Genomic DNA, 13,465 nt, shown 5'->3' on the forward strand with positions numbered 1-13,465 from the left:
GCTAACTGGATGCCCAGCAATTTCCTGTGCTATTATACCTATTCCTTGGTCCATGTAAGGTCTTTTTAATACAGAATGGGCGGATATATGTGTCATCTTGATATTTCTCTACTGAGAGACCTTGGCATCGTTGCTGTATACCGGAAAGAGCTACTTTCCTGCAGCTAGCATTAGGCATCTCTAAGGGGAGCGTTCATTATCTCTTCTGCATTCACACACGGCACATCGATAGATATTCGGTAGAGAAAAAGGCACGTTCCTAAACCCTCAAGACTGGCTTGGTGAGTGGAAAGGAATATTGATGGAGTGAAGGACCAGACTCACCTCTACGCAGCAGAGTGGTACTACTAGGCGCATGATGTCCTACGTATAACATCCATGCTCAGTACATTCTCAGTATCTGGCGAGTTGAGATATCTGGATGAAGTGCATACACACAGTTTGCGACACGGCATTTACGGTCTACTGATACATCGTCTGAAGGAAAAGAGCGGGTACATTTTTATCACACACCTGTGATGGATGTTCTAGGGTGCTAACGAGATGATTCACCATCAATACTTTCCTGGAGAGTCCCTCCATTTTTAGAAAGTATGCTACAGGGAAATGTAGGTCTATGTAGGCTGTCATGTACTCTGCGAATATGGTCTAGAAGCGCCCTGGCATCCAGTTGGGGGCATATATTAAATTCCGTGCTCTTGCTGCGGCTCAAGGTAGTACGATGTCATTTTCAAATTGCCATGTAGCAGGGATAGCAACAAAGGATAAAACCTCTTCGCCATCAAATATGAATTTAATGAGGTTTAGTTGATAAGCATAGGTGTCATTCGAATACATGTTGAGCAGATGGGCCTCATCTGGATCATGTGAGAGGAACTTTCGTTCTTGGCTGAGAGACTATAACGTAAAGTGACCAAGCCTTAGTGCTCCATAAATTCCTTTCGGCTTTTTCTTTGTTTCTGTTTCATTTCACGTTTTATTTTTCCATCCACTTTTAGATTAAAGCGACCCATCGTACTGCGCCCACTCGTGCCCCATGTGGCTGTTTTTTTCAAGAGATTCAATACGAGTACGATTCTGGCATTTAGGTGGAGGCTTGTCTTGCCAGCCCTACCCAGACATCCAAGACATCGGAACCCAGCACCTTCTTGACAGCGTCATCTTATTGGGCTGCTCGTCTCTGAACAATAAGATTGCGGCTCAGCTTGCGTTGCCGTGATTACTGTACATGAAGCAAAATAATCCCTCCGCTGATGGCCCCCACACTAGAGAAGGGCGAACGGTGAGTTCAGCCTCAGTGACACAAATGTCAGTCAGTCCGAATTCCTATGTACGTAAATTTCTGATTGTCAAACGTCCTAAGTATTGCATAGCAAAAGAACAGTGTCAGAGGAGACGGTCCTATTTTTGCGGCGGGTTTAGCGGCCCAAATGGGAAGCGTGATGAGTTTGCTGAGACGCTATTGAGACGCTAGCCCTATAAATGTCGGTCTGTCTCTAGTCAGCTTCCCAGTGGCTTGGCTTGGGCTAACAGCAGCTCTGATTTGCCGGGATGATCCTTGAAGTATGTTTCGGGTTGTCATTTCAGTTTGATTAAACATGCAAGGGGGCTGGGAAAGTCACAATCATCATTCAGGTACAAACTTCACTGTAGGAAAGGGGTGGGAGAGAAAAAAGGCATCCAGCAGAGGTATCGAAAATCGAAAATAATAATGAACAAATCAAGATCATAAAACTCCTAGTAGTGAGTACAATCGGAGGTATAATGACTGCCGCCTAAAACCAGTGTAGAAGATCAGTTGCATAACTTCAAGATTATGCAGGCACAAAAGAAACAAACAAACAAACAAACAGAAGATGATGCGCAGGGTCTTTTGTTTGTGCAGACGTCATAATTTTGTCTCTGTCAGACATGTCACATGACGGGCGAAGACCTCGAGACATTTCTTGGAGCCAGTCTTCTTTCTCGAAGCTTTCTCAGCCACTTCGAACATCTGAATGTCAACGGCTGCCAAGAACCAGGAAATGAGAGACAGAGGCCTTTATGATGCTGCCTAAATCAACAAGTGGCAGTGCGACAAGGCACAGTCATCTCGAACAGCGACCATGGTGGATGACTCTGCGCTAAGGTGACATTCCGAGAGCGAATGCAACGGCGAAGAACCATTAAAACCACTGAAAAGTGCTGCCTAATCAGCCCTATTCGACTGCCGGAATCCGAAGAGGAAGATGATTGGCAGGGGATGCTCCACTAGAACTGCTGGAATGGAGACGCTGAATTCCACAGACTTCCGGTTGGTCCACGCCACATGTGGTACAATCCAAAGAATGGGGCCTCATCGCTGACCGTCAGTCATTATATTACTCCACGGCGGTATCCTTCTGTGCTGCCTTTTGGACGCCATTCCCTGTCTTTCCCTCCGTTTCCTATCCACTGCTACCACTATGAAGGTCGCCCTGCTCACCTTAGCAGCGGGCTTGGCCAATGCCGCCTCGATCGCCGTCACTCCACGCGCGTTCCCCAATGCTCCTAATGAATATGCTCCCGCCAATGTTTCCTGTCCGTCCACTCGCCCCAGTATCCGCAGTGCTGCTGCGCTGTCGACCAATGAGCGAGACTGGTTGCAAGTGCGTCGGAATGAGACCCTTCAGCCCATGAAGGATTTCCTCGGCCGGCTCAATCTGAGCTCCTTTGATGCCTCTGGGTACATTGATCGTCATAAAAGCAATGCATCAAACATTCCAAACGTAGCCATTGCCGTTTCGGGTGGTGGCTATCGCGCTTTGACCAACGGTGCCGGTGCTATCAAGGCATTCGATAGCCGTACCTCCAACTCCACAGCCCGTGGACAACTCGGAGGTCTACTACAGTCCGCCACGTATCTATCGGGCCTGAGTGGTGGCGGATGGCTTGTAGGCTCCGTGTACATCAATAACTTCACCACGATCGGGGACCTGCAGGCCAGCGACAAGGTCTGGGATTTCAAGAACTCGATCCTGGAAGGTCCTGATGTAAAACATTTCCAACTGATCAACACGGCCGCCTACTGGAAGGATCTGTACGATGCTGTGAAGGACAAGAAAAAGGCCGGCTTCAATACGTCGTTGACCGACTACTGGGGCCGCGCTCTGTCCTATCAGTTCATCAACGCGACCACCGACGATGGTGGTCCCAGTTATACATGGTCGTCGATTGCCCTGGCCGACGATTTCAAGAAGGGTAAGATGCCCATGCCTATCCTGGTCGCCGATGGCCGCAACCCGGGCGAAATAGTCATCGGTAGCAACTCAACCGTGTATGAATTCAATCCATGGGAATTTGGCTCTTTTGATCCGTCTGTATACGGCTTTGCCCCATTGGAGTATCTCGGATCAAATTTCGAGAACGGTGAACTCCCCAAGGGGGAAAAGTGCGTGCGCGGCTTTGACAATGCGGGTTTCGTTATGGGAACCAGCTCGTCCCTGTTCAACCAGTTCATCCTGCGTCTGAATGGCACTGATATCCCTGATTTCCTCAAGGAGGCTATTGCCGACGTCTTGGAGCATCTGGGTGAGAAGGATGACGATATTGCAGTCTATGCACCCAACCCCTTCTACAAATACCGCAACTCGACAGCGGCATATTCGTCGACCCCAGAGCTGGACGTGGTCGACGGAGGCGAAGATGGACAGAACGTGCCTCTCCACCCATTGATCCAGCCCACCCGCAACGTGGATGTGATCTTTGCCGTCGATTCATCCGCTGATACGGAGCATAGCTGGCCCAACGGGTCCTCTCTGATCTATACCTATGAACGTAGTTTGAATACAACGGGTATCGCCAACGGGACCTCCTTCCCTGCGGTGCCCGATGTCAACACATTCCTCAACCTCGGCTTGAACAAACGCCCAACCTTCTTCGGATGCGACTCGTCCAACACCAGCAGCCCGACCCCGTTGATCGTCTACCTGCCCAACGCCCCTTACACCGCGGAGTCCAACACCTCGACCTTCCAGCTGGCATATAAAGACCAACAACGCGACGATATCATCTTGAACGGCTACAACGTCGTGACCCAGGGCAATGCCAGTACCGACGCGAACTGGCCGTCATGCGTTGGGTGTGCCATTCTCCAGCGATCCACGGAACGTACGAACACTAAGCTTCCTGATATCTGCAATACCTGCTTCCAGAAATACTGCTGGGACGGCAAGACCAACTCCACCACGCCGGCGGCCTATGAACCGGAGCTGCTAATGGCGTCGTCAACTTCCGGGGCGTCGAAGGGTCAACTGAATCGCACAGCTGCAGTCATCGCGTTCGCGGTCATGTTCTTTATGACGATCTAAATGTCTGTGCCTTGTTCTGGGATACGTTATGCCGTGGCGTAGTATGCCTTATGAATGCTTCCACTGATTTATTATCTGCTATCGCAAAATTCTGAATATTCCCTCCTTGCATTGACTGTTTACTAGCGTATGTCGAATTGAGTGTACCTTAAATACAGAACTTGGCGATTTCTCTGTTGTTCATCCGAGAATATACCTCAAGTCATAATTATTTCTAACATAGTGTATACTATGTTACTCATGGTTGATTTATATCGGGTAATGTAATTACCGTCACCTCATCCGCAATTATAATGATGCGATACGGCACTAGGCCTGACCGGGAAAATGACAATACGGTCGGCTGTGGCCATAAAACCGGAGACAATATGGCATTAAACTTCATCTTTTCTCCAGTATCATTGATCGCAAAATAAGCACAGAGTTGCAGACCATGGCTACGAATACATCTTCATTTACTACCATCCCCGTATTGGATTACTCCCTCTCCACGTCGTCGACGAGCAAGTCGCAGTTCCTATCCGACCTTCGGAATGCACTGATCAATGTGGGGTTCTTCTATCTGATCAACGCACCCATTGCCCCTCGAGTCCAGCAGGATGTAGTGGATAAATGCAAGGAAATCTTCGACCTACCGTTAGAGAAGAAGGTCGAGATTGAAATGGTGAACAGTAAACATTTTCTGGGCTACTCTCGACTGGGAGCGGAGATCACTGCGCGCGAACAGGACTATCGGGAACAGTTCGATGTACGCTACCCTACGATATATATTCCGCTCCAAGATGCTAACGACACCACGAGTAGTTCGCCACAGAGCTACCAACTCCAGGGCCTGATGAGCCACTCTATCGAAACATTCGGGGCCCGAACCAGGTAACTACTATCAATACGCATTACTTATTCCTTTCAGACCACATGCTAACCATCACAGTGGCCCGATGAAAGCGCAATACCTGGCTTCCGCCAGGCCATCGAGGCCTATCTCGCGGAGATCAGCCCACTATCAGATGCATTTCGGGGACTCATTTCAGAGGCACTCGATCTGCCACCGACCGCGTTGGACCCGTACTTTGACGACCCGCAGCAACTGAAGTTGAAATTGGTCAAATATCCACCACCGCCCGTGTCCTCGACTGAGGCAGGGGTTCAAGGCGTTGGCCCTCATAAGGATTCGGAGTTCCTGACCTTTCTGCTCCAAGCATCGCCCCACTCCGGATTAGAAGTGCAGAATAAATCGGGCGATTGGATCTCGGCTGCGCCGGTGGAGCATTCCTTGGTGGTGAACATCGGGCGCGCGTTGGAAGCCATCACAGGGGGCGTGTGCACAGCGACCACCCATCGGGTCTCCCTGGCGCCCCGGAATTTTATCGATCAGACGGGCGCGTCTCTCGGGCCGCGGTTCTCCATCCCTGTGTTCCTGGGAATGGGCCTCGATCTCTCTGCCGAGAAAATTACCCTGCAGATACCACAGCATATCAGGGATCTGATACAGGATGACAAGGTACGATCGGATGCGGAGGCTACGTTTAATCGCATCTTCAGCGGCCGGACAGGCGAGGGAACGCTCCTTCACCGGGTGATCAGCCACCAGGATGTGGGTCGGAGATGGTATCCCGACCTCTTGGATTATGCTCTGAGACAATACGAGAAACAGTAGTGATCAGAAAATGTACACAAGACAGCATAAACCACTCCAGTGTGTGATGTCAGCGGTATTTATGTAGAGCACAACGGCAAACTGCCGCGTATCTGATTTCTAAAGGGCCTTGCAGCGTCTTGGCAGTCGCTGGCGACGATCGGCAAAACCACTCCAATCAGAATCCAGATGGCTGAGGATACCCCAGACATCAGGAGACCAAACGAGAGAGAGGTTGGTCGTTGCCTAGCGACTGAAAAAGCCCATGTGGGGTGATGATGGCGTTTGAAGCAATTGTTCTTACGATGACCCCCGGAGCGTCGCGGAAACCCGACGGGGCAGTTCCCGTGCGCATAAGCCCTCGTTCAGTCGCAATTACGGGCCGTCAAGACGATCGCTGACACTTGGGCATCGTTTGTCCGAGTGTTGTGACGTATACAAACCAACAGAAAGGGTCTCCCATGAGGTCCAAGTGGGTTCGTATCACTGGGAGAACGATGCAAGGCTGAGAATCAGGTCAGGCCCCTGCGGCTTACTACGCTGGTCATCCCGAAGCGAAGGGACTTCTGACAGGTTGAGATCCTCCGCGGATCTGCAGATGCCAGCATTGCCTCCCAACAATCACCAATCACGGGGGGTGATGCGTCCAAAAAACCCTTCACACCGACGGGGCCAAGACGCTTAGCCCTTCCCCCACCTGGCCCGGGTCTGGACGTGTGTGGCATCATACGTAGGTGCAAACGTAAGCTCTTGTGGCTGTTGTCTCTGAGCTGCAGAAGGTCCGGCTATAAGTAGCACATATGGTACCTTCACTTCCCGTTGCCCCAGATATCGATCACCCATAATTAATCTCTGCCTGAAAATTAGATCAGTCCTCCACAATGCAGATCAAGTCGTCCACCGTTCTCATCGCCCTTTTGGGCTCCTCCATGGCCCAGGCCGCCAACATCCAGCAGAGACAGGAGCAATCGACCGACTTGGGCGGTGCCACTCCCACTGATACCGGCTCAGCCTCTGCCACTGGTACCGCGGAGACTGGCTCAGTCACTCTCCCATACTTCACCGAGACCAGCCAGTCGGGTACTGCGACTGGATCTGAAACTGCCACCGGCACTGGATCTACCACTGGATCAGCGTCTCCTACCGGATCGTCCAGTGGATCCGAATCTACCTCGGGCTCGGCTACTCCCACGAACGGATCGTCGTCGGCCACCGAGTCCGGATCGACCACTTCGACTTCGACTTCTACCACCACCGAGGCCTCCACCACTAGGAGTGCAGGCGAGACCAGCAGCTCGAGGACCGGTTCCTCCACCTCATCATCGGCTTCGCCCTCCTCGACCGACTCGGGTGCATCCTCGACCTTGCCTCAGGGTTGGGCCACATGGATGCTCCCCTTCGTTTTGGGTGCTTTCCTGTGAGATCGATTCTTGATTGAATGGTGTGATATGCTTAATGAATATGAGAAGGGATTTGGATTTGGTATATGATCGGCCTGTGTTTTATCGGACGGTGAACGTCGTTCCCTGTCTACTTTCGCTCAACCATAATGATGCTTTCGTTGGCTATTTATCTCTACGGCTGTGCAGATAGTTAGATACACTACATCTAATCATGTGGACCTTTGCAATAGTGCGAGACGGTTTAATTGGTAATACTGCTATCTCCCCGCAGTTCTCCTCGTAAAAGGGCGAGCCCTGAGCGCGATCAAGCCTCCTGCCTGACCACAATCCAGTCGCGCGTTGACAAGAACACACGGGGTGCATATTATCTTTGTCTCAATACGGTGTTCGGCAAATCAGTCCAAATGTGGAGATTTTTCACTCCTTCGTGTGCTGGTGGAAATTGGCTGAAGACTCTTCTCCCTAAGAATAACCTCGTATTTTTCCGGCTGAGCCTCAGCCATGTCGTGTTCGAGCCAACCACAGCGTTTCCCTCCTAACGATCTTCCTCATTTAAGGTTCTGCTAACAGAGAGTAGGGCCTCAACACGATCACCGCCATGATCACCGGTCTGGGCGGATTGAATATCTGAGGCTATGTGCCCAAGCCTGGCACGGGATGGAAAGCATGGACTCAGCCTTGCAGACCGGCCGGTCCTTATTATCCTCTGAGCGCCCGGTAGGGTCGCAGGAAATCCACCAGTTCTTTCTGATTACCACCTCATTCACAAAATGGCACCGAGACGTGGCGGCGGTTCCTTCAGTGGGGGTAGCTCCAGCTCTTCCAGTTCTTCCAGCTCCAGCAAATGCAGTGGCTCCGCATTTAGTTCACAAGTAGCTCAAATCTCCATCGCGTTCCATGCGCTGTTCTTCCTCGTCTTCTGTGGGCTGTTTTGCGTCGCGGCCTTCAAACTGATCCGGAGCAAGCAGAAAGGAGTAGCCTTACGACGATGGTTCCCTCTCGGCCTCTCGATCACCTTCATGGTCGTGTGAGTCCTGACCCCTTAACCCCGATAGCAGACCAATCCCGACTAACGACATGAAGTGGTGTCGCCTTCTTAATCGTCCTCTTCACACTCCTTGAATGTGACATCGCATCGGTTACCGTGTACCAGCTCGTCGGCCTTGTGCCAAGTTGGCTTATACCTGTGGCACACTTCCTGCTCATTGCCGTGATCATGATCCCAATCTGCAAGCGCCTGGTGCAGGGCAACAGGAAAATCGCAAAGATGGTCACCACCGCCCATACAGGCTATATTGTCCTGCTTGGAATCGTCCTCCTCTGCTACCTAGCCATCTACACTCATCTCGTTGACGCAGCATATCGCACCGGTGCCCGGGCAGATGTCAGCGGGCTACGACTTCATCAGAGGAGACTAGCCACCGCATATTATGTCCTCGCAGTAATCGGAATGCTGATGGCGGCTGCGAATATGCTCTTCGCGCTAGCCCGCGGCCATCACCTGAGAAGAGGAGTACGTTACTTTGCCCAGTACACTTTCATACACAGATACCTAACATGGATATGCTATAGGTCCTACTCCCCGCCACCGTGGTTCTCATCCTATCATCATTGGGACTGACCACCCTCAACCTCGCCAACCACATCATCATCGACTACCTGCAGACACAGTACATGCGCAAGAGCGTCGGGGGATTTTACCAGTCGATGGAGGCCCAGACATTCCTGAAATATTTCTTCTACGCAGCGGCCTTCCTCGCGGCTCTTCTCGTCGCGTCGTCGAATCAACTCTCCGATAATGCCTCCACCGGGCCCGTGAAGCATCTCCCCAACCAGCCGAAGTATAACCCGCAGCAGCCATACCGGGCTTATCGGGCGCAGCCTCAGACGCAGCAGAGCTATAAGTAGTTTCTGTTGCATGGAGTTTGTTAGACTCTATGACCGAGAAGAGTGTTTGGGCGTGATGTTACTGTCTATTTGATGGGTGCATAGAGATGGCATGTGTGTGTTTGGAGCGGGATATATGATGATGATCTAATGTCTTTTCTTTTGTGGTCATAGTTCGCCAGATTTCGGATATACCCCAATACCCCCATACTACGTTTGAGATTAATATTTTTCTGAGGAATATATTGTTGGCTGTTATTTGCAGAACTGCTCGGGATATTGAGGTCTGACGTAGGTTGGCATGTGGACTGCAGGATAATATGTAAAATGAAAACAGACTTCGCTTGCATGGATATAAATAGAACACTGGCTGTGGAGCCATAAGTCGACCAGAAATTATACAGCTACTGCGAGTTCTACATTGGTTGATTGGATCGAGAGAGTGGATTGTGGAATCGAAAGGGTGAAAGAGTGGCGATGCAATCAATGGATCTGCGAGTTTAATTTTAGCCCCGATGGATTAGATCTGCATTCCAACTAATACCACTAATCGAGATCAGTCGATACGCACTAGTCTGTGGAATTCGACTCAGTCGAACTTCTTGCGCCAGCCAGGGAGAATTTGCATACAAAGAGTTCACATGAGGGCTTGCTGTTCCTATCTTTGATAAATAAAGTGTAGGACTCTGGACTGCAACCACGTTGTCATAGTACATACAACAACCACTGACATTATTCATGAGCAGCACTCGGGTGAAGATATCACTCAATCCTCATACACCTTCACAACCCTAGCATAAACACTCGGTTCACCCCTACGTGTCAACCCCCCTTCCCCCCCATATCCTGTACAATCCTCATATCCTCGGCGGTCGTGTTGACCAACTCAATATCAAACCGCCGTACATAATACGCAAGAGTCATGTAAATTCCGAGAAATGCGAGGCTGCAAACAAACATTAGTATCCATCCGTAACTCGGGTAATCTTTGCCTACTTCATGCCAACACATATCCGACTGCCTCGGGAGAAGGAGGTAATGTATTTGAAAAGATGCTCGTTCTTTCGGCCAGGGTAGATCCATCGCTCGGGAGAGAAATTCTCCGGCTTGGGAAAGATGCTTGGGTCTTTGTGGCCAAGGTAGCTTGAGGAGCTGACTGGCGTCTATGGGACTCTGTTAGTGCTGTCTTGTTGAGGTTGAGTCCAAGAGGGGTTGCTTACTTCTGGTGGGATGGTGTATTCTTTGTAAGTTAGGGTTTGGTCGGGTGCTATGCGAGGGGACCTGGCCGTAAGGAAGCCGCCGAGACGCAGGGATTCGTTCACGGTGCCAGTCTGGAGGTGTGTTAGTGGTGTTAAAGCTATTCTGATAAAACAGAGACAGCAAACGTTGGGACTTGAATGGGAGGAAGAGAGATTGGTCTGATTACTTACTAAATAAGGCAGCTTTTCCAGCTCGGACCAGGTAACCTGGCTGGTAGGGCTCGGCAGGACAGTCCTCCGCTCCTCTCTCAATCGGGTGCGCATCTGCTCGTCCGATGCGATATGGAAACAGGCAGCCGTCGACGCTCGGGCCGTCGTCTCTGTCCCAGGACTGATGAGCAGAAGGCCTTCATCCTGCAGACGCTGGAGGGACCGTTCTTCAGGCGGAATGCTGGGATCCGTCAGCTGGTCGTAGATTGTTTTATTTTACCATCGACATCATCGTGACCGAGTGTATATTTATCCTTATGAATTGCCTCAGCTAACTGCTCATATATCGCCTTCTGTATATCTGGTACCACTGATCTTCCGGGATGGATCGCACGCAACAACCGAAGTGGTAGCTTTTTGAGCGTGGCAATGAAAATCGGAAAAATGCGATTGAAATGAACGCTACAGCTGAGATCGTGAACGGTCTTGCGAACATCCGTGCGCAGATTCGCGTCCTCGAGATAGTCCCAACTTTTTCCATAGCAGTAATGCGTAATGACAGCAGAGGTCATAGCTGCGAAGGCATCGGCGACCCGGACTACTTCGTTAGTCTGGTGCAAGGCTTCGAAGCGCTGCATAAGCTTGTGGACCTTCTCTTCAACCAGGTGGGATAGCCCACGGATAGACTTCTTAGAGAAAAGACTGTTTACGAGACCCCGACGATAGCGGTGGAGGTCGTGGTCTATTGTCGAGGTGCTGGAGAGGGACATGCCAGTGAAGGAAACGTATTTTGCATCCTTATTGCGCCTCTGGGTGCCCGAGGCATAGATCTTGTCGTAATAGTGCGGGTCATTGATGTGGATCTCGCGAGGGTTGATGCGCACGATGGGCCCTGACTCTTGGTTAGTTGGGTATTATATGTACGGACAGTTGGCATTGGTGTTTACCGTATCTCTCATGCATTCGCTCGATCTCAAAGAGGTATCTCCCTCCCAGGCATAAATCATAGTACCACTCATACATGTGGGTGACCGCTGCTAATTTCGGACCAGGGATGTTTCTTAATGGGTGAAAGTAGAGTCGATAGATGCTATTGGCAATGAGATAGCTGATCAGTCCAGTGAGGGTAAGCCAGAGTCTTGGTAAGTCCATTTTGAAGCCCTAACATTATTCATATAGTCCGCACGGCAGGCCGCGCATCCTAGATGCCACGGCCATTCTTTATATATAGTACATGGAGCAACGGCGAGGATACGATGTAAATTTGGGGGACGCACTGCCACCCCGTCACAATTTTTTATTGTAAAGCGATTGAGGGATAAAGACCAGCTAATAGGATCGTTGCAAAGCTAGAGGAAGCTGTGCAGCCGGATTGTGGCCCCTGGTAGCAGGTTTGTGGTTCACCCATCTGGGATAATGACTCCCAGGGCTTGTCACTGGTGCAGCCCGATCCAGTTGGCAGGGTATTGACTGCCACTCATACAATGGATGTGGCGTCTTAATACTTAAATGAGAGTAAGTTAATCAGCAGGTGTGTCTTTTACTTGGTAGACCGGTCACCAACCATCATCTGAAGCGTGACGTAGTTTTGGGGCCTCTTGAAACTGGGATCTGGTCCCTGCACGCCATAATACTTGGAACTCATAGCCTTGACCTGCTTGTCCATTGTTCCATATAGCTTCTAGAACTATGCCACAAACACGTATGCTTTATCAAAGCAGTCGTCCCATCCTGTTTGGCCCGAAGCCCAAAACCTGTGGAACACAGCGCCCGCTAATGTAGGCGTCGGACACCCCATGATTTTGCTCAACTCCGATAATTGATCATCGACGATATGACGAATGTGAGGACTCGCATCAACGGCCTGCATCCCCGCCACGACGAGTGGCCATATCGCGAAATGTTTGATACGGGGGCGACGGGTAACTTTTGGAAAAAGATTATATAGAAGAGTCCCATGTACAGTCCTCATCGTATTATAATACTTACTGGAGGAAATGATGGAGAGGCTTTGGAGAGATGAGATACAGTACAGTGCTATGGAGGACCGGTACATGCGTCCCAGGAGCAACCAGTCCTCCCGTGCGTCGGGGTGGGTGCCGGTCCAGTCTTCCGGAGAGAAGGCCTCAATGTGCTCAAGAATCTCGTGCGCTGTCGCTCGTGTGGAGTCAGTTATTGGGGAGCATGTCGTTTGGAAGCGGAGATTGTTGATCTTGATGACGTCCATAAGGAGGTACGGAGGGCATAGAAGGATCGGATATATGCCATCTCCATACAGGTCTGTCATGACGTCGATCAGCTCGAGTTGCGATGTGGTTGGAATATGTTGTGACGGAGGAGTGGTCGTGTTAGCCATCACTCCCAGACTAGGCACTGCAATTTAGTACCTTCAGAGGCGAGAAAGTGTGGGGAATAAGCGAGAAGATGTAAAGTTCTTACATGAGAAGATGAAGTATCAATGGCTTCAGATACTCGGAGGAATGCGCAAGACTTGCCAGACCACCACGCAGCGTAATCAATTCCATGGCGGCAGCGAAGTGGTGCTGCCAGTCGGCCGACGGTAGTTGTCTGGCCTTCAAGGTCACCATTGCCTTTAGCCCTGACCCATTTTGAGAAGAAATGATAACACGGGCTTACATCGACAAACAAGAATAACAATATGCTTCCAATGGTAAGATCGATCGACGTTTGATTGCTCAGGCTCCCAAGTAGCTCCGTCAAGGATCGAAGTGCTAGTCCTCTATGTTGATAAAGGCTCGGTCGCAAACGCGCCACCGCGCGACGATGATCCCCTGAGTATAC

The 13,465-nt window shown here is 50.6% G+C and overlaps 6 protein-coding genes across 6 annotated transcripts; 4 read left to right on the forward strand and 2 right to left on the reverse strand.

Annotated features, from left to right (window-relative positions):
• The first annotated feature begins 1,835 nt into the window (after window positions 1–1,835).
• BDV37DRAFT_18828 (lysophospholipase family protein) lies at window positions 1,836–4,545 on the forward strand. Its single transcript, XM_032079618.1, has 2 exons — window positions 1,836–2,293; window positions 2,353–4,545. The coding sequence occupies exon 2, from the start codon at window positions 2,445–2,447 to the stop codon at window positions 4,326–4,328; it is 1,884 nt and encodes a 627-aa protein (XP_031944764.1). The 5' UTR covers window positions 1,836–2,293; window positions 2,353–2,444; the 3' UTR covers window positions 4,329–4,545.
• On the forward strand, window positions 4,546–6,375 carry BDV37DRAFT_18248 (isopenicillin N synthase family dioxygenase). Its single transcript, XM_032079507.1, has 3 exons — window positions 4,546–5,076; window positions 5,133–5,201; window positions 5,260–6,375. Exons 1-3 carry the CDS (start codon window positions 4,762–4,764, stop codon window positions 5,983–5,985), a joined length of 1,110 nt encoding a protein of 369 aa, XP_031944765.1. The 5' UTR covers window positions 4,546–4,761; the 3' UTR covers window positions 5,986–6,375.
• Window positions 6,376–6,845: 470 nt separating this feature from the next.
• On the forward strand, window positions 6,846–7,385 carry BDV37DRAFT_279979 (uncharacterized protein; the record flags this gene model as incomplete). The annotated part of the gene is made up of 1 exon (XM_032086456.1): window positions 6,846–7,385. One exon carries the CDS (start codon window positions 6,846–6,848, stop codon window positions 7,383–7,385), a length of 540 nt encoding a protein of 179 aa, XP_031944766.1.
• Window positions 7,386–7,934: 549 nt separating this feature from the next.
• On the forward strand, window positions 7,935–9,308 carry BDV37DRAFT_18343 (uncharacterized protein). Its single transcript, XM_032079524.1, has 3 exons — window positions 7,935–8,394; window positions 8,451–8,880; window positions 8,940–9,308. Exons 1-3 carry the CDS (start codon window positions 8,138–8,140, stop codon window positions 9,273–9,275), a joined length of 1,023 nt encoding a protein of 340 aa, XP_031944767.1. The 5' UTR covers window positions 7,935–8,137; the 3' UTR covers window positions 9,276–9,308.
• Window positions 9,309–10,076: 768 nt separating this feature from the next.
• Window positions 10,077–11,815, reverse strand: BDV37DRAFT_279981 (cytochrome P450; the record flags this gene model as incomplete). The annotated part of the gene is made up of 6 exons (XM_032086457.1): window positions 10,077–10,200; window positions 10,251–10,417; window positions 10,475–10,585; window positions 10,685–10,904; window positions 11,000–11,555; window positions 11,611–11,815. The coding sequence occupies 6 exons, from the start codon at window positions 11,813–11,815 to the stop codon at window positions 10,077–10,079; spliced, it is 1,383 nt and encodes a 460-aa protein (XP_031944768.1).
• Window positions 11,816–12,227: 412 nt separating this feature from the next.
• On the reverse strand, window positions 12,228–13,029 carry BDV37DRAFT_240994 (uncharacterized protein). Its single transcript, XM_032081129.1, has 2 exons — window positions 12,653–13,029; window positions 12,228–12,589 (listed from the first exon to the last, which is right to left on the reverse strand). The coding sequence occupies exons 1-2, from the start codon at window positions 13,017–13,019 to the stop codon at window positions 12,351–12,353; spliced, it is 606 nt and encodes a 201-aa protein (XP_031944769.1). The 5' UTR covers window positions 13,020–13,029; the 3' UTR covers window positions 12,228–12,350.
• Between the last annotated feature and the right edge of the window lie 436 nt (window positions 13,030–13,465).

The sequence above is a fragment of the Aspergillus pseudonomiae genome (assembly GCF_009193645.1).
Source record: "Aspergillus pseudonomiae strain CBS 119388 unplaced genomic scaffold BDV37scaffold_11, whole genome shotgun sequence".
NCBI classification, from domain to species: Eukaryota; Fungi; Ascomycota; class Eurotiomycetes; order Eurotiales; family Aspergillaceae; genus Aspergillus; species Aspergillus pseudonomiae.

Excerpts from the sequence above, each read along its gene's own strand:
- BDV37DRAFT_240994 (XM_032081129.1), bottom strand. The coding sequence starts at position 13,019 with ATGGCTAACACGACCACTCCTCCGTCACAACATATTCCAACCACATCG. Across the intron at positions 12,590-12,652 it reads CCTCTCCATCATTTCCTCCA|TTACCCGTCGCCCCCGTATC; the intron begins GTAAGTATTATA and ends TTTTTCCAAAAG.
- BDV37DRAFT_18828 (XM_032079618.1), top strand. The coding sequence starts at position 2,445 with ATGAAGGTCGCCCTGCTCACCTTAGCAGCGGGCTTGGCCAATGCCGCC.
- BDV37DRAFT_18248 (XM_032079507.1), top strand. The coding sequence starts at position 4,762 with ATGGCTACGAATACATCTTCATTTACTACCATCCCCGTATTGGATTAC. Across the intron at positions 5,077-5,132 it reads ACTATCGGGAACAGTTCGAT|TTCGCCACAGAGCTACCAAC; the intron begins GTACGCTACCCT and ends CACCACGAGTAG. Across the intron at positions 5,202-5,259 it reads ACATTCGGGGCCCGAACCAG|TGGCCCGATGAAAGCGCAAT; the intron begins GTAACTACTATC and ends TAACCATCACAG.
- BDV37DRAFT_18343 (XM_032079524.1), top strand. The coding sequence starts at position 8,138 with ATGGCACCGAGACGTGGCGGCGGTTCCTTCAGTGGGGGTAGCTCCAGC. Across the intron at positions 8,395-8,450 it reads TCGATCACCTTCATGGTCGT|TGGTGTCGCCTTCTTAATCG; the intron begins GTGAGTCCTGAC and ends AACGACATGAAG. Across the intron at positions 8,881-8,939 it reads GCCATCACCTGAGAAGAGGA|GTCCTACTCCCCGCCACCGT; the intron begins GTACGTTACTTT and ends GATATGCTATAG.